Here is a 24,998-nt window from a genome sequence, read left to right on the forward strand (position 1 = left end):
ACCACCTTATTTTGAAAAAAGATACATTGTCAATTTGTTTGTAATATGCTAATTCAATAGCAACCCTAAATTCTACCAATTATTTAAAAATTAAAAAAATTGACCCCATTTTACATCAATTTGTTTTCAACTTTGCTTGGCCCATTACAAAATTGGCAAGCACACACTGTTCACACCACGACCTGTTTACACTCTCTAATCCCAATAGTGTTTATGAAACCCTTTTCTACGTTGGGCTTGTACAGCAACTCAACATTTATTATTAACAAATCTGAGGATGTTTTGCATTGATAGTAAATAATACAAATAAATACAGTAATACATTAAATAGGCTTATCAAAGTAATGAGCTGCACTGTATATCCACAATATAGAGCTTTATCATGCATTGTTAAAATCATCATTTATTCAGCCTACTGTGTGTGAATGTGACATGCTCTGGTTTAATTATACATCCGAATTTATGTTGATTTCTATTCACACAGGTAATGCATTCTGATATGTCAAATAAGATTAGGCTACTTTAAAGTAAAAATTTAAACTTTTATTTTCTGAATAAATTAGCAATATCAGTAATTTAGTGTCATGGTACGTTTAAGGCACTTTTATAGAGCGTGGAAGAGAGAGACGGGAGGTTTGTCTTTGTGTATTTGAGAAGGTGCACTTTATTAAAGATTCATCTCAGTGTTGGAGAAATAGTAAGACTATGTAATTTCCAGCCATCTCAACATGTGAGAAGTGGAGACTGACGTCAGACTGATTTATGATATCAACTGTACTGTTATGCAGTATTTTTCTTCCTGTTAATTACAGAAACATGGTATGAGATATACTTCATGCAGGGACACATCCATATTCATATGGCAGAGCTTTTTATTTCACTGTAGAAGAAATAGCAGGAAACAAAAACTTCAAATATGAAATACAAGTGCAAATGAAGGATACGTATTCGATATCCCCCAAAAAACAATTATTGCACACATAAGATCCCAAAGTCACACCACACAGACACACACACAGAGGATATAGTGATATTTCAGATAATTTACATAAACATCAACACACAGTTAAAAGAACTAGACGTGTTACTCCAGAAATATAATAGGACTTAAGTCCGAATAAACAGAAAATATTAGTATGATAACAATCAATCTTGTCTTTCAAAATCAAACTATCAGAGTGTGAAGCTATAATCCATACAAAACAAACATAAGAGCAAAACATATGAATCAATTTATGGTTATAATATAATATTACAGTATGTATGATTTTAAAATTATTTTCTTGTTATAAATATGTATAGCAATATAAATGGCAGAACTTTAAGGTTTTTAAATGGAAATAATTGATTGTATGAAGAACTCAACATGCAACAAAATTCTAAAATTATTATTTGATGGACCCACACTTCTAAAACACTATTGCTTTTTTAAAAAGGAAATGCAACCTGTATCTGAAGATGCATTTATAGTACAATATACAGATATAATGCATTCAGTTGCTTAAGAGATAATACAGACAATCATTTTGAGAGGACAGTTTACAGATGTGCAGCTGATATGATTTCAGATGTCCTTCCATCATCATTAGCATGAAAACACATTTACGCTTTGGCATTGTGAGTATCAACATACAGCCTTCAAAATAGAGCTATAAAGTCTTGAGAAGTCAAATGGAAATAATATTTACACAAGCAGCATTCTTAGTACAAATAATTGCAAAAAATATTAATAGCTAAAATGAATATTCTATGATTAAGATTTAATTCTCCATTGCATAAATGCAAAGCGTTCAGCAAAATACAGATTTTTATATATATATATATATATATATATATATATATATATATATATATATATATTTGCAGGTCTTGCTCGAGGACACAATGGTGGCATTATTGTATATATCGTCAAAAAGCTTAAAAATATCCTTCGTTTAGCTATATCGCTCAGCCTTACAGTGAACCTGTAAATGAATAAACTCATTTCTCACCTACTGTAGATATTGTACATGCTTGTTTAAAACAAACTTGTTTAAAACATTTAAAATACTCCAGAGAGCATTTAAAATAAAAGTTTAAAATCCTGCCACACTTTCTCCTCATCTTTCACACACAATGTCTCCGCTTTATTTGCTGGTATTACTATTATGTATGTACAGGCTTTATACCTAGAAGCTAGAAAAAGCTTAGCATTGTGATATACTTTAAAAATACAGAAGCACAAGACGAGACTGGGAGCTTTACATGTGCGTTTACTTGAAAACTAGCCATACTTTAAGGACAAAAATGCTGGATAATGTCTCCATAAGTTAGTTAAATCTGTAAAAACTCATTGATAATTTGTTCATAAAGCAAATAATGTTTTAAGCATAACACAACTGTGAAAGGTTTTCATTCAGGAGTTGGGTTAGGGGTAGAGTTTGTGTGCGGGTTATTCTCATTAAAATTTGCATTATTAATACCTGTGGCCGTTTGCATTAACTGCTTAGACTATTCTTTCAAATGAATCAGCTAAGCTTTGAATCAGAAAAGTAAGACTGATTAGCCCTAATTAACTGTAGTTGATCAGACTAGTTCTCAAGACAGTCTTAATGTAGCGGCTATGTTTATACAAGTGACCGCTATAGGAATAGTTCACCTAAAAATAAAAATCTCTTTTATTTTCTTCATTGTTATGAACTATTCCTTGAAAAAACAATAGAACTCTATTTGGATAGCTAGTTAAGTGTGTGTGTGTGTGTGTGTGTGTGTGTGTGTGTGTGTGTGTGTGTGTGTGTGTGTGTGTGTGTGTGTGTGTGTGTGTGTGTGTGTGTGTGTGTGTGTGTGTGTGTGAGTGTGTGTGTGTGTGTGTGTGTGTGTGTGAGTGTGTGTGTGTGTGTGTAATTGTGTGCGAGTGAGTACTATTGTGTGCGTTTTGTGTGTGTGAAAGAGAGTGAGTGTGTGTGTGTGCGTGCGTGTGAGTATAATTGTGTGCGTTGTGTGTGTGTGTGGGAGAGAGAGAGAGAGAGAGAGAGAGAGAGTGTGTGTGTGTGTGTGTGTGTGTGTGTAAGTTTAAGTGTGCGTGTTTATGTGTGTGTGGTGTGTGTGTGTAATTGTGTGCGTGTGAGTATAACTGTGTGCGTTGTGTGTGTGAGTGAGTGTGTGTGTGTGTGTGTGTGTGTGTGTGTGTGTGTGTGTGTGGTGTGTGCATGCATGTGTGAACACAGTGTATCAGATAAGTCAGATTCTCATATCTCTTCTTTACATCGACGCTTCTTGTGCATTCTCTTATTTGATAGGCTGCAAAATAACATAAAAAGGAAAATTAGTTCACCCGAATGAACCTAAATGGCAAGAGTGCAGTGTGTAATGACTGTTTTTATTAAATGTCGATCAGTTTGGCAAATTCAATTCATTTTGAAAATGAATCAATAGAAAAACATATACTATAATAATAACAACCTTTCAATTTTTAGCTCAGAGTCTTTCTGTAGACGCCACAAATTAACTAAAGTAAACTAACTAAACCAGGTTCCCATGAAGCATCGGAAATGACATTGTGCAATGCACTTCAAATATGTGGTATTTTATATTGTTCCATCATTGCTTATTTGATAGAAATATGCAATGCATCATTGGATGTAGTTAATTTCCTCAAAAATCACAAAAGTCTTGTGCATTTGTTGTGTTTCCAAATACTTCAAATCAAAGTTTATAGTATTTTGATTTATCTTGGAGATGCCTGGTTTTGTTGATGCATCAGAACTTTTTATTGAAGAAAATGATCAAATTCCAATGAATAGAATAAATGGGAGAACACATTTCTCTGATGCACAGATGCCATTTAGTGAGTTTGCTAGTTTTATCTAATGCATTCATGTAAAATAGACTTTATGTGCAGAATATTTCCCTCTGAATTCACCGCACATGATGATCTCGATAATAATAATTAATAATAATAATAATAATGAGCAGACCGGACACACATTCATGTCCACGGCTGATTAGACATTTTTGTTGTCCAAGTAGTAAAAACCACCAACGACAACAACAACAACAACAAAAGACGATCACATGCTGTCTATCTTTGTCTGACACTTCCAGAGAGATGTGAATGATTTATTGTTTTCGACTGACTAACTGGGTTGGAAAATTGGGGTGAATTCAAACATTCTTGGAGAGACACATAATGGTAAATGTCTGTTCCAGATGGATTACAATGAACGCCGCCAATTTGGTCAAAATACTTGTTGCCATGCGAAGAAAGAGGAGATGAGATCCGTAAGTGACGTGGGATGTTGCTATGAGAACACTTACCTTTGGGGGCTCAGCCTCTACAAGCTTAGGAAAGGAGACAAAGAAAGAAGAAAGAATAAATAATTAAATCTAAATTTTCTTATCATGTAAAATAATTGTCCAATATGTACACACGTGTTTCCAAACAATGACCATTAAAGGTTTAGTAAAGTTAATGCACAGAAAACTAAGGGGGTGTTCACAGTTGGCATGTTGGGTTGGATTAAAACGAACCCCGGTGCGATTGCTCTGTCCATTTGAATAAGTGTGAACGTTGCCATCTGAACCAAACAAGCGGTACGAGACTCTGAGAGTGTGTTCACACTTGGTTCGTTTGGTCCGAACCAAAAAAAAAAAGTCCTGGTCCACTTAGTGTTTACATTGGCATTTTCATCACATAAGCCTAAAGATATCGAACATAAAGGCATAGGGATGTTCACAGCCTGATTGATTGGCTTTTATGACGTATTGCCTATTTTGAGACGGAACTTACCGAACATCCACACAATGCTGTGTTCTGCGCTAAATGCACTCGTTGTATGTACGTAGCTACATTACATTTATATTTAGTCGTTTAGCAGACACTTTTATCCAAAGCGACTTACAACTGAGGACTAAAGACGAGTCAAGTCATTGTGAAGAGGCAAAAAAACAACGCAAGAAGTGCTCAAAATACAAAGTTCAGGCATTGCTCAGAGTAGCATAAGCCAGACAAGGGAGAATTTAAAGGAAAAGGAAAAGTTTTTATTTTTTTTTATTTCTTGTTAAGTACCGATCGTAGGTTTCTGGTAGGGGTGTAGACCATAGACTGTAAAAAATATGGACAAAGCGTCTCTGACGTCACCCATAGACTTTCAGAAGAACGGTTTTGAGGCCGTTTATGGGGGGTATGGGCGGCGCCATCTTTGAAAATCTTTTCAGAAAGAATACAGAGGTGGTATGATGAGTTGTGTCAGATCATGGCCGAGACGTCAAATTTCAGGAATTCCACTCGGCGCAGCCCGTTATCAGCTGTCAATCACGCTGTCAATCAAAGTTAACCACGCCCTTATTTGTCATACATTTTATATCTAAATAAGATCTAAGCTAACGAGTTAGAAAAAAGTTCACACCCCTCACAGTTGTCAGGCACTCGGAAACTATCGAAAAATACTATAAAAGTCCATGGGACCAACCTGTAAAAACATGAATTTATGCTGTGAAAACGGACATTTTAACATGGGGGTCTATGAACATTTGCTCCCTTTTGGGACCTGCCCCTAGCGGATTTTCGATGTATTGCAGTTTTTCGCACTTCCGGGTAGGCTTCATTTTTCAGATTAGAATGTTGCCGCTTGGTGTAGACTCGTAGGAGCGAGTGAAAGTAGGAGGGAGCTGAGCCTGTGGTCGATCTGTAAGCAAACGTCAATGCCTTGAACTTGATGCGAGCAGCGAGTGGAAGCAGTGCAGAGAGATGAGGAGAGGAGTGACGTGGGCCCTTTTGGGCTCGTTGAAGACAAGGCGGGCTGCAGCGTTCTGGATCATTTGTAGAGGTTTAGTTACACATGACGGAAGTCCAGCCAGAAGAGCATTGCAGTAATCAAGCCTAGAAATAGCCAGGGCCTGGACGAGAAGTGTTTCATGCTCAGTTAGGAAAGGCCTGATCTTCCTGATGTTGTGCATTGCAAACCTGCATGATCGAGCAGTCTTTGTAATGTGGTCTGTGAAGGTCAGCTGGTCATCAAATATTACTCCAAGTAATATTTGCTACATGTGATGGTGTTTTGACCATGAATGTTTAAAGGAGTCAAAACAGTGTCAGAAATCCCTCACACACACAAACCAAGATTTGCTTATGCTCGAGTATTCTTTCCTCTTTAGAGTCTCATCTTCCTGTGTTTGGTCGTTTACATGTCTTTGGTCTGTGTTGCGTTCATATTTCAGTCGAACCGCACCAGAGTTGGTTTGGAAGCGGATCGAGACCCATCTTTACAGCCGGGTTCAGGTGATAGCATTCACACTTATTCATGAACCGCACTAACAGAGCAATCACACCAGGGTTCGTTTTAATCCAATCAAACATGCCAAGTGTGAACACACCCTGTAAAGATGGGTCTCGATCCACTTCCAAACCAACTCTGGTGCGGTTCGACTGAAATATGAACGCAACACAGCCCAAAGACATGATGTAAAGAACCAAAAACAGGAAGATGAGACCCTAAACAGGACAGCTCAAGCGTACCAGTTTTTTCTCGTCATATTCATGATGTTGTCACTTTTCAGTTCAGGCATCAGAACCGCGTCTCCTCACAGCAGATCTTGGTTTGTGTGTGTGTGTGTGTGTGTGTGTGTGTGTGTGTGTGTGTGTGTGTGTGTGTGTGTGTGCGTGTGTGTGTGTGTGTGTGTGTGTGTGTGTGTGTGTGTGTGTGTGTGTGTGTGTGTGTGTGTGTGTGTGTGTGTGTGTGTGTGTGTGTGTGTGTGTGTGTGTGTGACGGAGGGATTCCTGACACTGTTTTGACTCCTAACACATTTCATAAGCTCTTCACGAGTTCTCAGCTGGTCATAATACCATCATATATCGACTACGCACATACAACAAGCACATTTACCACACCAAACAGCATTGTTTTGAACGTTCAGAAAGTTCTGTTGCAAAATATATGTAATAAAAAGCCAGCCAATCAGGTTGTGAACACATCCTTATGCCTTTAGGTTTAGTATCTTTAGGTTCGGTAGTAAAATGCCAACGTGAACGCTAAGAGGACCAGGAACGGCCCTTTTTTTTTTTGGAACGGACCAAATTAACCAAAACGAACAAGTGTTAACACACCCTAAGTGACAAATATTTTGTCTACAATCCCTGTAAATATAACAGTAAAACAATGATAAATTAATATGGACCTTTCAATTTGAACTCTGCAAGCATCACTGATTTGAATAAAGCCGGATACACACGGTACGATTGGGCTGTCTGAGACACATTTTGACAATCCTAAAAGATTCCTCTGATCCTAGGCAAAAATCTGAAGTCTTTGATCGCTAGTTTGACATGTTCACCGAGAGCCGATTAATGACCGCTGCGATCAACTTCTCATACGACAGCATCAAATACCAAAAAAATAACAATAGGAGTGAAGAACCTGGCGACCCAATAAGTGCAACAACAACAAACCACCACTTCGTCTTCATTTTTTTCCAATGTTCCTTTCAAGACAAACTGAGATCCCATTATAAATTATAACATTATAAATCGTACAGTGTGACTTTTAAACTTCAGCATGTAACTCGTTCCACACCGTTTACAGCCAAGTGCAATAAACATTAATGATTTCAAATCATGTGGCTGCTGGTTGCAGAAAGATACCAAAAACATTTCATATGAAAATGAATCAGAACCTTTTTGGATCATTTTTGGAGTTGGCGGTGTTCCAAGTACTTCCAAAGGAGCCTCGGGACATTTCATCAGTAATGTTGACAATAGAAGGATCATCTCTGAAAAAAAATATCATATAAATATAACATGAAATCTGACATTATTATTAAAGCGTGTGCATGAAAACAATCATAAAATATGAAATTCAGACTCAAAATTGTAATATAATAGTGAATGCTTGACAATCTCTAATTAATAAATGTTAATATTTATCATTTGTAGCTTTTTTCAAACCCTATTACTGGAAGATTTGTTACTGTAATTTTTCTAGATTTATATTATTTCTTGAATTTATATAACTCTCTTCTTCTTGATTTGGTTCTCTCTATTCTCTTGTGTATGTATGTAAAGTATGCATGTATGTACTGTACGCTAAGTATCCATACCAAAGACTTTAGATATGCAAAGATGGTGCACTCATATTACTATGAATGGGAGAAAGTGCAACAGCAATATGGTGGAATAAGCCCCGCCTTCTAAGTAAAAGAGCCAATCGCTGAGACTGCACATGTGCATTGGCTGTTTTTTTTAAATTATGATTTAGTTCTGTCAGGCACTTCATATATATGGTAGAACCGTGCACTGTACCATTTTATGAATTTAGTTTGAATTAATTTGTTTTTTTATTAAATTTTATGAATTATAAGCAACCTTTATCACTAGAAAACATTTAAAAAAACCAATTAAATATGAAAGTACGCATTCATTTAAGACATTTCTCATTTTGGCAAAAAGGATTCTTTAAAATTGAGTCAAGAACACGAGTTCTATATAGAACCCCATAGAAGAGTGTGTTTGTGCACGTTCTGATTCTATTGCTGTTTTTTTTTTTAATTAAATTAAATACTGCACTCAAAGTCGTGTTTTACGGACGGAACCCATGGATATCACTGAAACTATGGCCTTTCTGTTTTAATAAGCCAACAAAAACTAGTATTGCCTGCTATTGTGAGAATAAGTTAGGAAAATCTGGTCCATACTTGTAATGTCCCTCCAATGGCACTTGTACGATTCCTTCTTCCTCTGCCAAAATACTCTGCTCCTCCTGGCAGTAAACACAGAGAGAGAGAGAGAGAGAGAGAGAGAGAGAGAGAGAGAGAGAGAGAGAGAGAGAGAGAGAGAGAGAGAGAGAGAGAGAGAGAGAGAGAGAGAGAGAGAGAGAGAGAGAGAGAGAGAGAGAGAGAGAGAGAGAGAGAGAGAGAGAGAGAGAGAGAGAGAGAGAGAGTTTTATTCCCGTCCAGCCAAAGAGAACTTCAGAGACCCTTTGAGATTAAATAACTTTGCTGAAGGACATTTTGGCAGATCGATTCATGTTCCATTTGTTTGGCATGAAACGAATGCATTGAGACACTGAGGTGGGTGAATCGGGGTCCCTCTATAAGAAACGAATCATGGCAATTTTAGCAAGAGTAAAACATGAGATTATTTGCCAGGGGGTCAGAAAGTCTCTGATTGCAGGAAAAACAAACTGTAAAACTGGAGCACAAATCAGATCTCCTCATTAAAGCAGGACCTCCGGAGTTCTCAAAATCTCATCCTGTTCCTCTCATTCAGCTTATATAAATAAACTCAACCAGCAGTCATGTTGAATCGTTCAGTTATATAGAAATCATCTTCCAAATACTAATTACTTGTGGTGTTATGGGTCCAAACAGTCAAGTTTTTGTAGCAGGTTTTTATCCCCCCTATTATCTATTTTTCTTCTAAAAAACAGCTTTGTCGCTCTGTGGCAAAAAGTCACCAAATTCTGCATGGGGGTTATTTCAGTGGCAAAATGTAATAATCTCAATTATATGATGGATTAGAGGTGCCTAGCAACAAAAGTACAACAATATGAAATATAATGTTCTGCACATAAAGTCTATTTGACATGAATGCATTAGACACAAGAAGCAAACTCACTAAATTGCTTCTGTACAACAGAGAAATGTGTTTTTCCCGTTCGATTTCTACATAGGGATTAGAAAAATGTCTTCAATAAAATGTTCTGATGCATTAAAGCCAGCCAGCTCCCAGATAAATCAAATTATTATAAACTTTGATTTGAAGTATTTGGATAAACAACAAATGCACACAAGACTTACAGTAATTCAAATGTGCAGTTTATGTTTATGAAATCTGAAAGCCTGGCTTTGCCAAGCCGCTTGAGTGATCACGTGATTTATTTATCCAATGAATTATAAACAATTATGATTTATGAAATGTATTCTGCTCATGTTTAATGAATAAGGCTTAATATCAATAAAAGCATGAGTGAATGTCATACCGCTCAAATCCAACAGAGGACATTGCATTCAAAAGTTTGGGATCAAAATGTATTTCTTTTATAACAGAAAATTAATACATTTATTCAGCAAGGACACATTAAAGTGATCAAAAGTGACAGTAAAAATCTTTAAAATGTTACAAAATATTATATATTTAAATAAATGCTGTTCTAAAACTTCTTTTCATCAAAGAATCCCGAAGAAAAATGCATTTCAACAAAAATATGAAGCAGCACAACTGATTTCAACCTTGATAATAATAAGAAATTGTGCTTGGGCAGCAAATCATAATATTAGAATATTTGATCAAATAAATGCAGGCTTGGTGAGCATTAGATACAATAACAAAACTTTTGAACAGTACTGTTAATGATTTTCATGATTTGATTAGAAGTCTCTTGTTGCCTTTTAAACCCCTCTTCCACTCTTCGAGTCTGGCACATCTGTGCATTACATTTACTCTTTCTGTTCTGCGTGTGAATGGTAAAGCTCACCTCTCGCTCAGCGTCATCCAGTTTCTTCTTCTTGCTCTCGGGCATGAGGTCATCGAGCCAGCTGAGCTCTCTCTTCGTGAAGAAAACATCCAGCAGCTTCCTTATAAACACCAGCGCCAACACCTACCAGGAGCAAATCACTAATTCAATTATCACATATTTCACAAGAAACATTCATCAAGACAGTTAAGAGAGGCAATTACACCAGCAGAGAAACGTCTGACTGACTATATGTTTACATGATCTTAAAACCTTTATGCCTGTGGATTTATTCACTAAATTAAAACTATACATTTTAATGGATTGAGAGGAGATTTAGTATATAAACCTTAATAAACTTGGTTGGTTGCAAGAAGAAAAAGGCAAGCTTTTCAGAAATATACTGTACGGTGGATAAAATGAGTTGCTTACACTTGCATACTGTGGTCAGTATTAGCAATATAAGTATAATATGTGAAATATATGTTAAACATATACCATCATTGGGAAGACGATGGCAGCCCTGGAGGTTTTGATGACCCAGAGGAGAACCAGACAGCTGAGCTGGACGACGGTGAACAGATGAACCTTTCTGAGCGGGACGTGTCTCAGGTAAATGAAGTCCGGCTGGTGTTTAGCCGGCATCCCGAACAATCGCACACGATCAAAAAACTAAGAGGATGACAAATATGTGAATATGAAAACTTCCAAAAAGGGCTCAAGATGACAATGATCAAAATAATCTAAAACAACAACAAATTTTCTCATTTCAGTTCAACCGTTTTTGTCTTTAGTTTAACTGTTTGTCAAGGTTGCCTCAGTTTTGGAAAAACTGTATACATAAATTAGCCTGAATTTAAAAGTGTGATTTTTAGGCTTAAAAAAAAGTAATGTAAAATAATAAAATCGCATGCACCTTATTTTTCAGGCCATTAGTATTTTGAATGTGCCTGGCTTCCGCTGTCATTCACTTCAGTTTATTTTCTGAATGGTGAAAGGTTCTTATCATATTATTTTATATATACTGTATTATGTATTGTCTTAATTATAAACACGCTGTTTTGAAGCGCAAACAGTTTTACAGTTTACAGCAATTTGATTTTTTTCGCTGGTTATTTCCCTATAGTCTCACACATTCACAAAAACACCTTATTTCCGTGTTGTAAAATAAGGTGGATGGCACTTTCACATTCATTTTTATAATGAATTTATACTATTCTAGTTATGTACAATTTTTTTTTTAAATCCTAAAAAAAATCAAATCAAATAAACGTTAACTAACATGAAACATAAAAACTATACATTTCTCATTTTAATTAGTTTTACTTGATGTGCTAAAATAACCTAAACTGAAATATAAGTAAATTATATTGACATATTAAAAAAAAAAAGAGAAAAACTACAAATGACAAAAACACTCACTAAAACGTTAACTAAAATTAAAATCTTCAGTCTAAAAAATAAAAACAGAAATATTAATAAAACCTATAATAGTATCTCAATGATACTAAAATAATACTGTTTTGAATATTGTTGTGGATCTAGAAAAAAGCTATTGAAAATAGATTTGTCTTGTATATCGTCATTGCAGCCGGTTATGACTAAAACTCTGATTAACATGTAGAAGTTGTCTTTTATCACGTCACAGCATCGCTTCACATCTGGTTAAGACACAGTGTAAGATAAACAAATGTTGTCTGCAGTTTCTTTACCTGTATTCCTCTCAGTGAAGACGCACCCATGTAAAGGAAAACTCCATACAGCACCGGCATTGGAATGAACTAAGGAGACGATATTAAAAAATGTTTGTTAATATTAGATTTTCTCCCAGAGGTCCTCATTTAATCTCAGTGCAGATTTTTGTGCAAAAAACAATCAAATGCTCTCGAGAATCTGAAGCTACATTATTGATGCTGAATCTGCGGCTGAAATTGGTCACTTGATCACACATTTACTATTTTCTACATGGTGAATGGCACATAGTGCACTATATAGGGGATAGGGAACAATTCAGACAGTGTAAATATGCTTTCCATTGGGGCGAATGAAGTCTGGTTGGTTAGTGTCACGTGAATCGCATCAGCTCCGGTCCAGAGGCATGACAGCACAGAGAGGATCATGTGATCGAGTCGCCGCAGACCAGAAATCGTATCGGACCCGTTTGAATTCTGCACATAATGTTATATTTTAAAGTGATATGGAGGAGATTAGGAGGAAACTGCGGCTTTACTGGGTTCAACGGCTCTGGCCGAGCTGTGATATAAACTAAACGCTATACGCTTATTTCACGCAGCCGTTATTTTGAAAACGATATCGAGGCTCCGGTGAGAAGAACCCCGGAAGTAAAGATAGACAACAATGCCTTGGACTACAAACCTGATGCTGCTGCCGCGATTTACACTATTGGATGTTAATATCCAATATAGGATATATAGATATAGTTCGTTCCTGCTTCTTTTTTTACTTTCTGAAAAAAAAAATGTATAAATGATTTTCACTGTATATAGTCTAAGGTATGAAAGAAATGTATGTACATTTTTAGATTAACTAATTTCTACATTAAACACAACAATACGCCATCGCATTCGCGACTCTCCTATGATTAAAGGCGACACTTCTGGTTTTCTTCCCACCGGAGCCTCGCTTTCGGTTTCAAAATAACGGCTGCGTGAAATAAGTGTATTGGCTATTTAAAAAAAGGGGCGGAGCTGATCATTATATCCCGCCCTGCCTTCCTGTTTCAGAGGAAATGACGTCCACACATTGAATCAGGGCATTTCAGCGGGCTTTTAAGATCCGGTTTGGACCAGAATACATGAAATGGCATTTACTCCAGTAACATTTTTCTGGGGGAGGACCCACCCACTTTTTTTTTGCTTCTGACACCCATGGCTTGCGTAATTTACATATGAACATGACTGGAAACACATAAAAACACACAGAGAGCATCAGCTTTAGTTTCTTCTCTAGTGTGTGTGTGTTAGAAATCAGGAATGATGAGAGAATGTTGTGCTTGGTGGGTTTTTCCTCTTCAAAACAAACTAGGGTCTCCAGCCGAAAAAGTTTAAATCTCGTCTGACTAGCACGCTACCCATAATGTTTACGCATTAAATCAGTAGACGGAGAGTAGAAAGTCTTTTCTGGCTGTTTGAACACATTCGACAACATTAGCGTTTACGACTAACTGTCGAATGTGTTTTCAACTACCTCTGGAAGCTGTCGAAAGTGGACAAGCTCAAAACGTTTTAGACCCCGTTTACACCTGAATTTAGAGTCGTCTCTAAATCTGATCCGATCGACCGAAACGCATCTTAATACCAGCTGTAAACAGGGCCATAGATGTGTAAAGCACAGCTCACACAGAAGTCACTTTCAAACCAAGCTTGGTCAGCGCGGCGACCAACTGTGTGTCATTCGCAACTGAAACATGAGCGAAATCTGTGCGGGAACTTCTTCGCCCCCGCGTGAAACTCACGATCATGCAGATTCTTATCGGAGAGACTGGATTTCACGGAGCAACAGTAAATGACAGTACTAGTGTTGTCAAATGTACCAAGTCGGTACTGAAATTTAAAAAATGTGACGCTTTGAAAATTTAAAAGAAAATACGCCCAATGGAAACACGTCAATTTCGCAAAAACTCCCATTTATCGCAAAAAAGTTTTTACGATCGCATGAGGTGGTTTGTTCAGGCAATTCGAAAAATAAATATTTTGCAAAACTGCAATGGAAACCTGACGTAGATGACGCGGTTTGTCTGGAAAGAAGATGAGACAGAGTTCTTTCTTAAATTAATAAAAGACAAAAGAATTACAGGAATACTGGATTCTAAACCTCAAAGAAATGCCACAATCAAGACCTCGAAGCAGATCTGAGAGAGAAACGCCCAGAAACTCCTCATATGTGCCACTCTCAAGTATTGTCTTTCCTTGCCATTAATGATTGGATAACACACACATGTCTCCTTCGATTAATAATAATGGCCAGTGCAGTGGCTGGGATATACATAAACCTACCAACATCCATCGCCATGATTTTTGGAATGACTTAGTCGCATAACATCAGTTAATGGAAACACCGTCATTTCGCAATAGTTTTTTGTTGACATTTAGAAAAAAATCGCAACAGTTTTGCGCAAATCTGTAATGGAAACGCGCCTATTGATGTATATTTTCAACATGTTTTTGAAGCGCTGATCATTGTAGCCAATCACTGACATATTTGATGAGTATGTGAACACAATGGCCAATCAGAGGTGTTTATGAATCCGCTCAACAGCACTCAAAGCAGAATTTTTTTTAAGGGTCAGTATCGACTTGGTACTGAAGTAGGTACTTATGACAACACTAGACAGTACCCATAAATGTAAGTATGTTGATCGTTGAGCTCAGACCTTAAGCACTGAGGTCATGAACACAGAGCAGCCCATGAGGAGGAAGATCATGAGGCCGGTGACACGCTGCTCTCTGATCCCGAGGAACTTGGGCTGCTCTCCGGGAGCCGAACACTCGGACTCCAGCTTCAGACTGTTCACGTGAGTGATGGACAGAACCGTCGCCGCCACGAACCACGGCAGACCCATCAGAGAGCAAACGCCCAGCATCACGCCCACCATGAACAGGTCCAGGTGATAGCCACAGCCTTTCTGCGGGCAAGAGAAGGTGAATAATTAATAACCACTTCATAAAGATTCCTCGTGTGTGTGTGTGTGTTAGAGCATCGGTTCCCACAAGGGGGCCTCAGCGAGATCTTTGGGGGGTCGCGGCATATTTTGAAAAGTGTTGAACAGTGAGCATTAAAGCAGCACAAACTTTTTTTGTGTTCAAAATGTACTAAATTTATATAATGAGCGAGTACATCATGAATCCATTTTCCAAAACCATGTTTTATTAATCGCTAGAGCGCCAAACGATCATATTACATTAGCTAATTTTATTCACGATCCCCTGGCTGACCAAAAAATGGGTTTTCAACGAGGTCCCAGACACCAGTCATTTTGTAATAGGCTATATTAATTATTTTTCCCTGCACACAGTGTGAATACTGATATTTTTGTTATTGCATTTCAAATAGGGCCAATTAATAGGCTACTCTAAGGCTTACGTTTTTGAATTTACAAATTGCCTACTCATGTTTTTGTTATAGTATTTTCAATATTATACACTATTATTTGTGCATAAACATATCTGGTTATAGTAATAAACATGCTATTTGTTTAAAAACAAAATATTTTGTCATCCTTGCTGCAAGCTTACAAGAGCGACAATATCACAATATCTATGTGAAGGGGGGCCCTAAAATATTTTCTTGGGAAAAAGGGGGTCTCAGACAAAAAAAGGTTGGGAACCACTGTGTTAGAGAGAGAGAGAGAGAGAGAGAGAGAGAGAGAGTGTGTGTACCTTGAGCTTGTGCTCCTTCCTGTTGATGATCACAGCTGTGATCTGCTGGTCCATGAAGATGAGGATTGTGCAGAGGAGAGCGGGGAGGATGGTGATCACACACGTCCACCACGGGTTCGGTCCCAGCGGGTTAATGAACCACCCACGGTCGTCACGAGTCGGCTGGAGACATGTTGCAAGACTAAATTAGATTGGCAACATCTATTCTTATCAAGTCTATTAATATATGCTATGTTACAGTTAACATAAAGCTAACATAATAAACTTTGAACATTGTGTGTGTAGTTGCATTTCATTGTATATGTATTGTGGTTTAAAAAAAAAAATCACATCACATTTTTTAGCACACCATTGTTCTTTTAAAAATACATATAATTAAATAAAACATTTTAATTAATGTAATTTATTTCAAATTAAATGTAATAAAGAAAAACAAGATAATAAAGTTATCTTTGATGTTGGCTTGAGAAAGATTAGTCTAAAAGTTAAAATAGTTTTAAAAGTTGTAAGTTTGATTGAAATCAGTTTTAAAAGCTTGAAGTTTAAAGGAGATTAGATTCTAGAGAGATAGAACGATAGATAGAACGATAGATAGAACGATAGATAGATAGATAGATAGATAGATAGATAGATAGACATATAGAAGTATAGATAGATAGATAGAAATATAGATAGAATGATAGAAAGAACAATAGATAGAACAATAGATAGATAGATAGATATAACGATAGATAGATAGATAGATAGATAGATAGATAGATAGATAGATAGATAGATAGATAGATAGATAGATAGATAGATAGATAGATAGATAGATAGATAGATAGATAGATAGATAGATAGATAGATAGATAGATGGACATATAGAAGTATAGATAGAATGGTAGAAAGAACAATAGACAGACAGACAGACAGACAGACAGACAGACAGACAGACAGACAGATAGATAGATAGATAGATAGATAGATAGATAGATAGATAGATAGATAGATAGATAGATAGATAGATAGATAGATAGATAGATAGATAGATAGATAGAAACAGAACAGACCTTAAACTTATTAGGGACCTGTAGTTTGGTTGAAGGAACTCCTAGAGCGTAATCCACCAGAACCATTGTAGCAATAGTGATGAACACTGCGAAGTCACTGATGATGGATCTGACCTGCAGGAAACATCCGTCACAAATGTGATTCCCTCCTTCAGCAACAGCAGACGCTCCACAGTGACACTAGAGGGCGCCAGGCTGCAAATAACTCCTCATGGATAAAGATCTGCGGTACCTTAGTGGGGAAGTAGCGGCTGGTCTTGAACTCTTTGAGGAACGCTGACATGGCCACTGTAGAGAAGAAGAGAACTACAGACCAGAAGAGAACATCAGGAACATACGGACCATGAGGCCCGCAAGCTGACCCGACAAACTCTCCTTTCTTCTCAATGCAATCCTGACATTAGAAAGATAAACAATGGGTCAGGTTTTTTATTACTTATAGGATAGTTCACTCACAACAACACTAGGATGAGTAAATGGTAACAAGTGATTCAGTTTTGGATGAGCTGTTCCTTTAAATGCTCCAAAACAAACACACACACAGACATCTGCTCAACATGCTGTTAGTGCAACTCTTGCCCACATTATAAGACGAGCAGAAGCAGTGATCTTTTTGGCTTTTATGATGATTTAACAGATGTAATCCAGTCTAATACAGCTTAAATGTCCTTAACAGTCTCTCTATCATGCCATTTAAATGAATAGAAAAGGAATAGAGCTGAAGATGGACATTTTTACAATTATTCTAAAAACCTTTCACTTGCTACAGGGTTTCTGAAGGTTTTATAAAGGTGCATTTAAGACCTTTTTAAGACCAACTAAAGAATTAAGGAATAAATTGAAAGAAATCAAGATACATTTACTTAAAATGCAAAATGACATAAAATATGAAGTCTTGTTTTCTGTGAAACTGATCAAAATGAAATGAGTTTATGATTAAAACAAGAACAAAGATCAGCTCAGAAGAATCAACTTAATTAAAATGGAAGTTTTCAACTCACTGACAGATATGCGCTCTTTTTTTAGGCATAAACTTATTTATTTTTATAGAGTTACTATCAGTTGTAAACTGTGACACCTGAACTTCCAGAGCCTCCCAGAAGATCTCTGGTGCCGAGATGTTGTTCTGCTCCCAGTACAGAAGCGTGGCATTACTGGGGTTTGCAGGCTCAATACAGGAACATCTAAAGAACAGAAGCATCCTTTAACTTGCTTTTCAATACAGAATTGGTGTCAATTTCATTCTGTAAATTGGGTGTTCACCTGTAAGTGGTGAGTGTCTGCAGATTGTTGTTCATATTAATGGGATACGTCTCCCCGAGATGAATGAGCTTCTCCAAGGCCTCGTAGATGAAGATGATGCAGATGAGTGAGGCGAAGGCCTCCTCTGTGAAGCGTGTGATGTAACAGACGAGTGAACTGGCATCAGTGGCCACCAGTAGCAGACAGAGGAACGCCGTCCACAGCCCGATACATGCCCTGAGGGACAGGTACGACAGCCCGTATTCCCTGCAAACACACACACACGTGAGCCCGTATTCTCTGCAAACACACACCGTGAGCCCGTATTCCCTGCAAACACACACCGTGAGCCCGTATTCCCTGCAAACACACACACGTGAGCCCGTATTCCCTGCAAACACACACACGTGAGTCCGTATTCCCTGCAAACACACACCCTGAGCCCGTATTCCCTGCAAACACACACCGTGAGCCCGTATTCCCTGCAAACACACACCGTGAGCCCGTATTCCCTGCAAACACACACACGTGAGTCCGTATTCTCTGCAAACACACACCGTGAGCCCGTATTCCCTGCAAACACACACCGTGAGCCCGTATTCCCTGCAAACACACACCGTGAGCCCGTATTCCCTGCAAACACACACCGTGAGCCCGTATTCCCTGCAAACACACACACACGTGAGCCCGTATTCCCTGTAAACACACACCGTGAGCCCGTATTCCCTGCAAACACACACACGTGAGCCCGTATTCTCTGCAAACACACACACACGTGAGCCCGTATTCTCTGCAAACACACACACACGTGAGCCCGTATTCCCTGCAAACACACACACACGTAAGCCCGTATTCCCTCTAAACACACACACGTGAGCCCGTATTCCCTGAAAACACACACCGTGAGCCCGTATTCCCTGCAAACACACACCGTGAGCCCGTATTCCCTGCAAGCACACACACGTGAGGCCGTATTCCCTGCAAACACACACCGTGAGCCCGTATTCCCTGCAAACACACACACACGTAAGCCCGTATTCCCTCTAAACACACACACGTGAGCCCGTATTCCCTGAAAACACACACCGTGAGCCCGTATTCCCTTCAAACACACACACACACGTGAGCCCGTATTCCTTGCAAACACACACACACGTGAGCCCGTATTCCCTGCAAACACACACACACGTGAGCCCGTATTCCCTGCAAACACACACACACGTAAGCCCGTATTCCCTGCAAACACACACCGTGAGCCCGTATTCCCTGCAAACACACACACGTGAGCCCGTATTCCCTGCAAACACACACCATGACCCCGTATTCCCTGCAAACACACACACACGTGAGTCCGTATTCCCTGCAAACACACACCGTGAGCCCGTATTCCCTGCAAACACACACACACGTGAGCCCGTATTCCCTGCAAACACACACACACGTAAGCCTGTATTCCCTGCAAACACACACACACGTGAGCCCGTATTCCCTGCAAACACACACCGTGAGCCCGTATTCCCTGCAAACACACACACACGTGAGCCCGTATTCCCTGCAAACACACACACACGTAAGCCCGTATTCCCTCTAAACACACACACGTGAGCCCGTATTCCCTGCAAACACACACACACGTAAGCCCGTATTCCCTCTAAACACACACCGTGAGCCCGTATTCCCTGCAAACACACACACACGTGAGCCCGTATTCCCTGAATACACACACCGTGAGCCCGTATTCCCTGCAAACAGACACACACGTGAGCCCGTATTCCTTGCAAACACACACACACGTGAGCCCGTATTCCCTGCAAACACACACACACACGTGAGCCCATATTCCCTGTAAACACACACACGTAAGCCCGTATTCCCTGCAAACACACACACGTGAGCCCGTATTCCCTGAAAACACACACCTTGAGCCCGTATTCCCTGCAAACACACACACACGTGAGCCCGTATTCCTTGCAAACACACACACACGTGAGCCCGTATTCCCTGCAAACACACACACACGTGAGCCCGTATTCCCTGCAAACACACACACACGTAAGCCCGTATTCCCTGCAAACACACACCGTGAGCCCGTATTGCTTGCAAACACACACACGTGAGCCCGTATTCCCTGCAAACACACACACACGTGAGCCCGTAAACCCTGCAAACACACACACACGTAAGCCCGTATTCCCTGCAAACACACACACGTGAGCCCGTATTCCCTGCAAACACACACACGTGAGCCCGTATTCCCTGCAAACACACACACACGTAAGCCCGTATTCCCTGCAAACACACACCGTGACCCCGTATTCCCTGCAAACACACACCGTGACCCCGTATTCCCTGAAAACACACACACACGTGAGCCCGTATTCCCTGCAAACACACACACGTGAGCCCATATTCCCTGCAAACACACACACTTACAGATAGATTGAGAAATAAACAATAGAATGATAGATAGAATGTGAGATAAATGGTAGAGCAGTAGATACAGTAGAACGAGAGATGATAGATAGATAGATAGATAGATAGATAGATAGATAGATAGATAGATAGATAGATAGATAGATAGATAGATAGATAGATAGATAGATAGATAGATAGATAGATAGATAGATAGATAGATAGATAGAGATTAAATGTTTGAACAGTAGACAGAACGAGGGATTAAACAAATTATAGAACAGTAGATAGAACGAGAGATAAATGATAGAATGACAAATAGAAAGAAACGAAAGATAAAACAGATAGAATGATTGATAGATAGATAGAATGAGACAAAACAATAGAAATAGATAGAATGAGAGATAAATGATAGAATGATGGATAGAACGAGATAAAGCAATAAAAAGAAGATAGATAGATAGATAGATAGATAGATAGATAGATAGATAGATAGATAGATAGATAGATAGATAGATAGATAGATAGATAGATAGATAGACAAAATGATAGACAGAATGAGAAATAAAATATTAAAACGATAGATAGAACAATAGAGATAGATAGAATGAGAGATAGATAGAATGAGAGATAGATAGATAGATACATAGATAGATAGATAGATAGATAGATAGATAGATAGATAGATAGATAGATAGATAGATAGATAGATAGATAGATAGATAGATAGATAGATAGATAGATAGATAGATAGATAGATAGATGGCATCAGATAATTACATTAGCTAAAACAATTAATATGAATAATGTTCTTTAATTCGTTCAATTTAAACAAGTGTTTGCACTAAGCAATATGAAAGATCAGAGCAATGGCATTAGACATACTTGCAGAACTTGAACAATATTTTCTCAAACACCAGGACGGGTCCAGTGCTGCCCAGTATAGTGAGAGGCTGTCCGGCGAACAGCGAGTACGCGATTCCCGTCATCGAGGCTCCAAACAGCGACTCAATGGCACTCTGAGAATATGGGGAGAACATGTTCAAAAAAACACCTTTAGATGACTACATTCATATAAACGAAATTATTGCTGACTATGCAACTTAGATGCAGACCAAGACACACGTGTACAAAAAAAAGTATGAGTGAAGTCTGTGCTCTACATCAAGGACCGCAAAGGAAATACATTTTTAAATTTATTGCGTTATCCTTGACAAATGAGTGTATTTCACTACTTTCTTTGCCAACACTGTAAACAGAATATATTGTTGGATTAACTTAAAAAAGTAAGTTACCAGGTTGCAGAGTTCATTGAAATTAAAAATTTGAGTTAACACAACAAAGGAGATTGGTTTAATAAATAGAAACACAAAACATTATGCTATCTGAATTAAGTTGATTTGACTAAATATAAAAAGTTGTGATAACAAATCATGAAAATGAGTTTTTACAGTGTAATAAATCAAATCAAATCAAATGTCTGGTGCTGATGTGATCTTACTATGCGTCCCTCAGTAGCTTCTCCCAGAAGTCCTCCGAAGGTGATGACCGGGGACATGCATGCGCAGTACAGGAACAGGAACGAGGCCAAACACTGCAGGCTGAGCGCATCGGTGAAATCTGACAAGAAGTGAGGAGCCTTCCTCTTCACATCCAGAACTAATCCACCAAAAAACCTGACAAAACACACCAGACACACACGCTCACTGCCTTCTGAGCCGCGGAAAGAGCTGGAAAACTGGCTTCCACTCAATTCAGAGCTGTTATATTCCGTAAAGAAGTATATGCAAAATAAACAGTAAAAATTTATTTTCATGACAATTAAACGTTTTCCTTCCAAATTTTGATCACAATTATGCAAAAAATATTTTAATATTACTTAAATTGTAATTTTTACAGTAATGATGGGAATTAAAATGTAAAATATCAGGATGCATGACAGTAATGGGAATTTGGGAGGGGAAAAGTGCTTAGTTCTCATGAAAATAATGTCACAATTATATTATGCAAAAAATATATATTTTAATATTACTTAAATTGTAATTTTTACAGTAATGTATTATATTGCTGATGGGAATTAAAATGTAAAATATCAGGATGCATGACAGTAATGGGAATTTGCGAGGGGAAAGTGCTTAGTTCTCATGAAAATAATGTCACAATTACATAACAATAACAATCTGCACATAAAAAAAATAGGCTTCATTTTCAAACTATTTATTTTTTATTTTGGAGTGCAGAGAATTTGTTGCAAATCACTTTTCTAACATTTTCCTAAGTTAAAAAAAAGAAGAAAAAAAAGTTTATGGGATAGCTTTTCTCCATTTGTCAACACATATGTGGAATATTCCTTGCATTAAGCCACAGTTTTAGTTTTTTTACAGGACTGTATTATATTAATGAGAATAATGGGAATTAAAAAGATATTCAGATATACTGTACAATATCGAGATGCATTACAATAATGGGAGTTTGGCGGGTAAATGTGCTTAATTTTGATGAAAATAAAGCACATAAAAAACAGGCTTCATTTTCAAACTATTATTTATTTTATTTTTTTATTTTACAGTGTAACGAATTTCTTGCAAGCCACATATCTTCTACTAACATTTTCCTAAAAAGAAAAGCAATTGTATCTATAGGATGGCTGGAGGATGGATTTTTTTTTCTCCATGCTCCGACACATATGTGGAATATTCCTCTCAATAAGTCACAGTTTTTTTTTGTCCAGCACTGTTTCACAGCAAGTCTGGCGCATCTTGCATATGAAAAAACAGTTGCACTGTCATAGGGACAAAAAAAAGTATATATATATATATATATATATATATATATATATATATATATATATATATATATATATATATACTTTTTATATATATATATTAATTTAGTAAATGCTAAATACAACTTCATAGTTTGTAAGAAATACAGCAGTGATTTTTCACAGTTCTCCGCCATTAACTGGTGTGGCAAAAATTATGTATAAATGTATAAAACTGAAATCAATTTAGTACATACATATAAAGATAAAATGCTAAAACTATTTTAATTCAATTTTGTATTTAAAAAGTAATAATATTTGTCAGTCCAGTTGAAGAAAGAGATAAAATCACATCAGATATTATGTACAGCGCATTTGTCACTGTTAATGGTAATCAAGTCGAAAGCATTCAGTAATTTACATATATCTGTCGTTGCACAATTTAGAAAATATAGCAGATCATTCCATGCATTCAGAAAATTCACCTACTGTGCACAGAATACGTACTATATAAGTCAGACATACTATAAAACCCAAAAGAAATATTAATAAGGGCTGATCAGATATGACCATTTGGGAGAAAAGAGCCATCTGAGAACAGAAGGGGATTATTGTTGTGAGAAGAGAGAAAGTCACTCAAAGTTGTGAAAACTGTCACTCACAGGAAGAGTGTGACCAAATGTCAAACATGGCATCTGTCCAGTTCACTGGAGAGTTGAAAACCTGGTCTTCAGTGGCACGGCTCTCGGTTACATCGTAGTAGACAATGAAACCATCATCCTCAATGATCTGCATTATTATGTGCTCTTTAACTGTCATAATTAACATGCCATTATTTTAGTTTCTGAGAGGATCATTTATCATTTTCAAGGTTCATGAGACTTAATTGAATTAAGTTGTGTTAGGTTTAAGTTTTAACTTCAAAATAGGAGCATAGACCAACAAAATGTGAATAACAGCTCAGATAATTCTGAAGAATTTGATGAGAAATTAGAGTTCAGATTGATATATCAGACTTTGGTATCTAGGGACAATTGTTAAAGGGATAATTTACCTAAAAATATATTCGGTCATCATTTACTCACCCTCATGTCATTCCAAACCCATTAGACTTTCGTTCATCTTCGAAAAGATCTTCATTTGTGTTCCGAAGAAAAAACGAAAGTATTACGGGTTTGGAACGACATGAGGGTGAGTAAATGATGACAGAATAATCATTTTGGGGTGAACTAACCATTTAAAGTGTAATTTTGGCCGTGAGAAATGGCCGTGTAAAACTTTGGAAAAGTGGTAGTGTAGACGGGGGAAGAGGAGAGAAAACGATAGTCCACTTTAGACATTCTACTAATTATAAGTAACTTTGCACCTACATGTCAACTAACTCTCATTAGAGTATTAGTAGAGTGTAGTAGACTGTCAGTAGACTGTCAGTAGGTTATGGTTAGGTGTTAGGGTTTGGGTTAGGTGAATAAGTTGACTTGTAGTTGCTAAATTACTTATAGTCAGTAGAATATCTGTTGAGGGACCAACAAAATAAAGTGTTAGCAAATATTAAGCAGACAGTCTACTAATACTCTAATGACTGTTAGTTGACATGTAGGTGCAAAGTTACTTATAGTTAGTAGAATGTCAAAAGAGGACTATCGAAATAAAGTGTTGCCAGAAAACAACCAATAAAACACAGACCTGCAACACACTCATT

General features: G+C 37.6%; 1 protein-coding gene across 3 annotated transcripts in view; it reads right to left on the reverse strand.

The window, feature by feature from the left end:
* Positions 1-2,727: 2,727 nt before the first annotated feature.
* Positions 2,728-24,998, reverse strand: part of slc4a10b (solute carrier family 4 member 10b) — a 78,635-nt gene continuing 56,364 nt past the window's right edge. For all 3 annotated transcript variants that reach the window (XM_077215816.1, XM_077215818.1, XM_077215817.1), the window contains 15 exons: positions 22,034-22,208; positions 21,418-21,551; positions 18,142-18,387; positions 17,957-18,062; positions 17,111-17,272; positions 16,879-16,992; positions 15,827-15,988; positions 14,821-15,072; positions 12,140-12,208; positions 10,926-11,099; positions 10,449-10,571; positions 8,668-8,732; positions 7,651-7,746; positions 4,297-4,320; positions 2,728-3,279 (listed from right to left, as the gene is read on the reverse strand). In XM_077215816.1, coding sequence (XP_077071931.1) covers positions 4,314-4,320; positions 7,651-7,746; positions 8,668-8,732; positions 10,449-10,571; positions 10,926-11,099; positions 12,140-12,208; positions 14,821-15,072; positions 15,827-15,988; positions 16,879-16,992; positions 17,111-17,272; positions 17,957-18,062; positions 18,142-18,387; positions 21,418-21,551; positions 22,034-22,208 — 1,885 coding nt within the window. In that variant the 3' untranslated portion in view covers positions 2,728-3,279; positions 4,297-4,313. The remainder of the gene's footprint in view (positions 3,280-4,296; positions 4,321-7,650; positions 7,747-8,667; positions 8,733-10,448; positions 10,572-10,925; positions 11,100-12,139; positions 12,209-14,820; positions 15,073-15,826; positions 15,989-16,878; positions 16,993-17,110; positions 17,273-17,956; positions 18,063-18,141; positions 18,388-21,417; positions 21,552-22,033; positions 22,209-24,998) is intronic.

This window comes from Siphateles boraxobius, unplaced genomic scaffold, assembly GCF_051911475.1.
Source record: "Siphateles boraxobius isolate OS27281-9 unplaced genomic scaffold, OSU_SipBor_1 7, whole genome shotgun sequence".
NCBI lineage: Eukaryota > Metazoa > Chordata > Actinopteri > Cypriniformes > Leuciscidae > Siphateles > Siphateles boraxobius.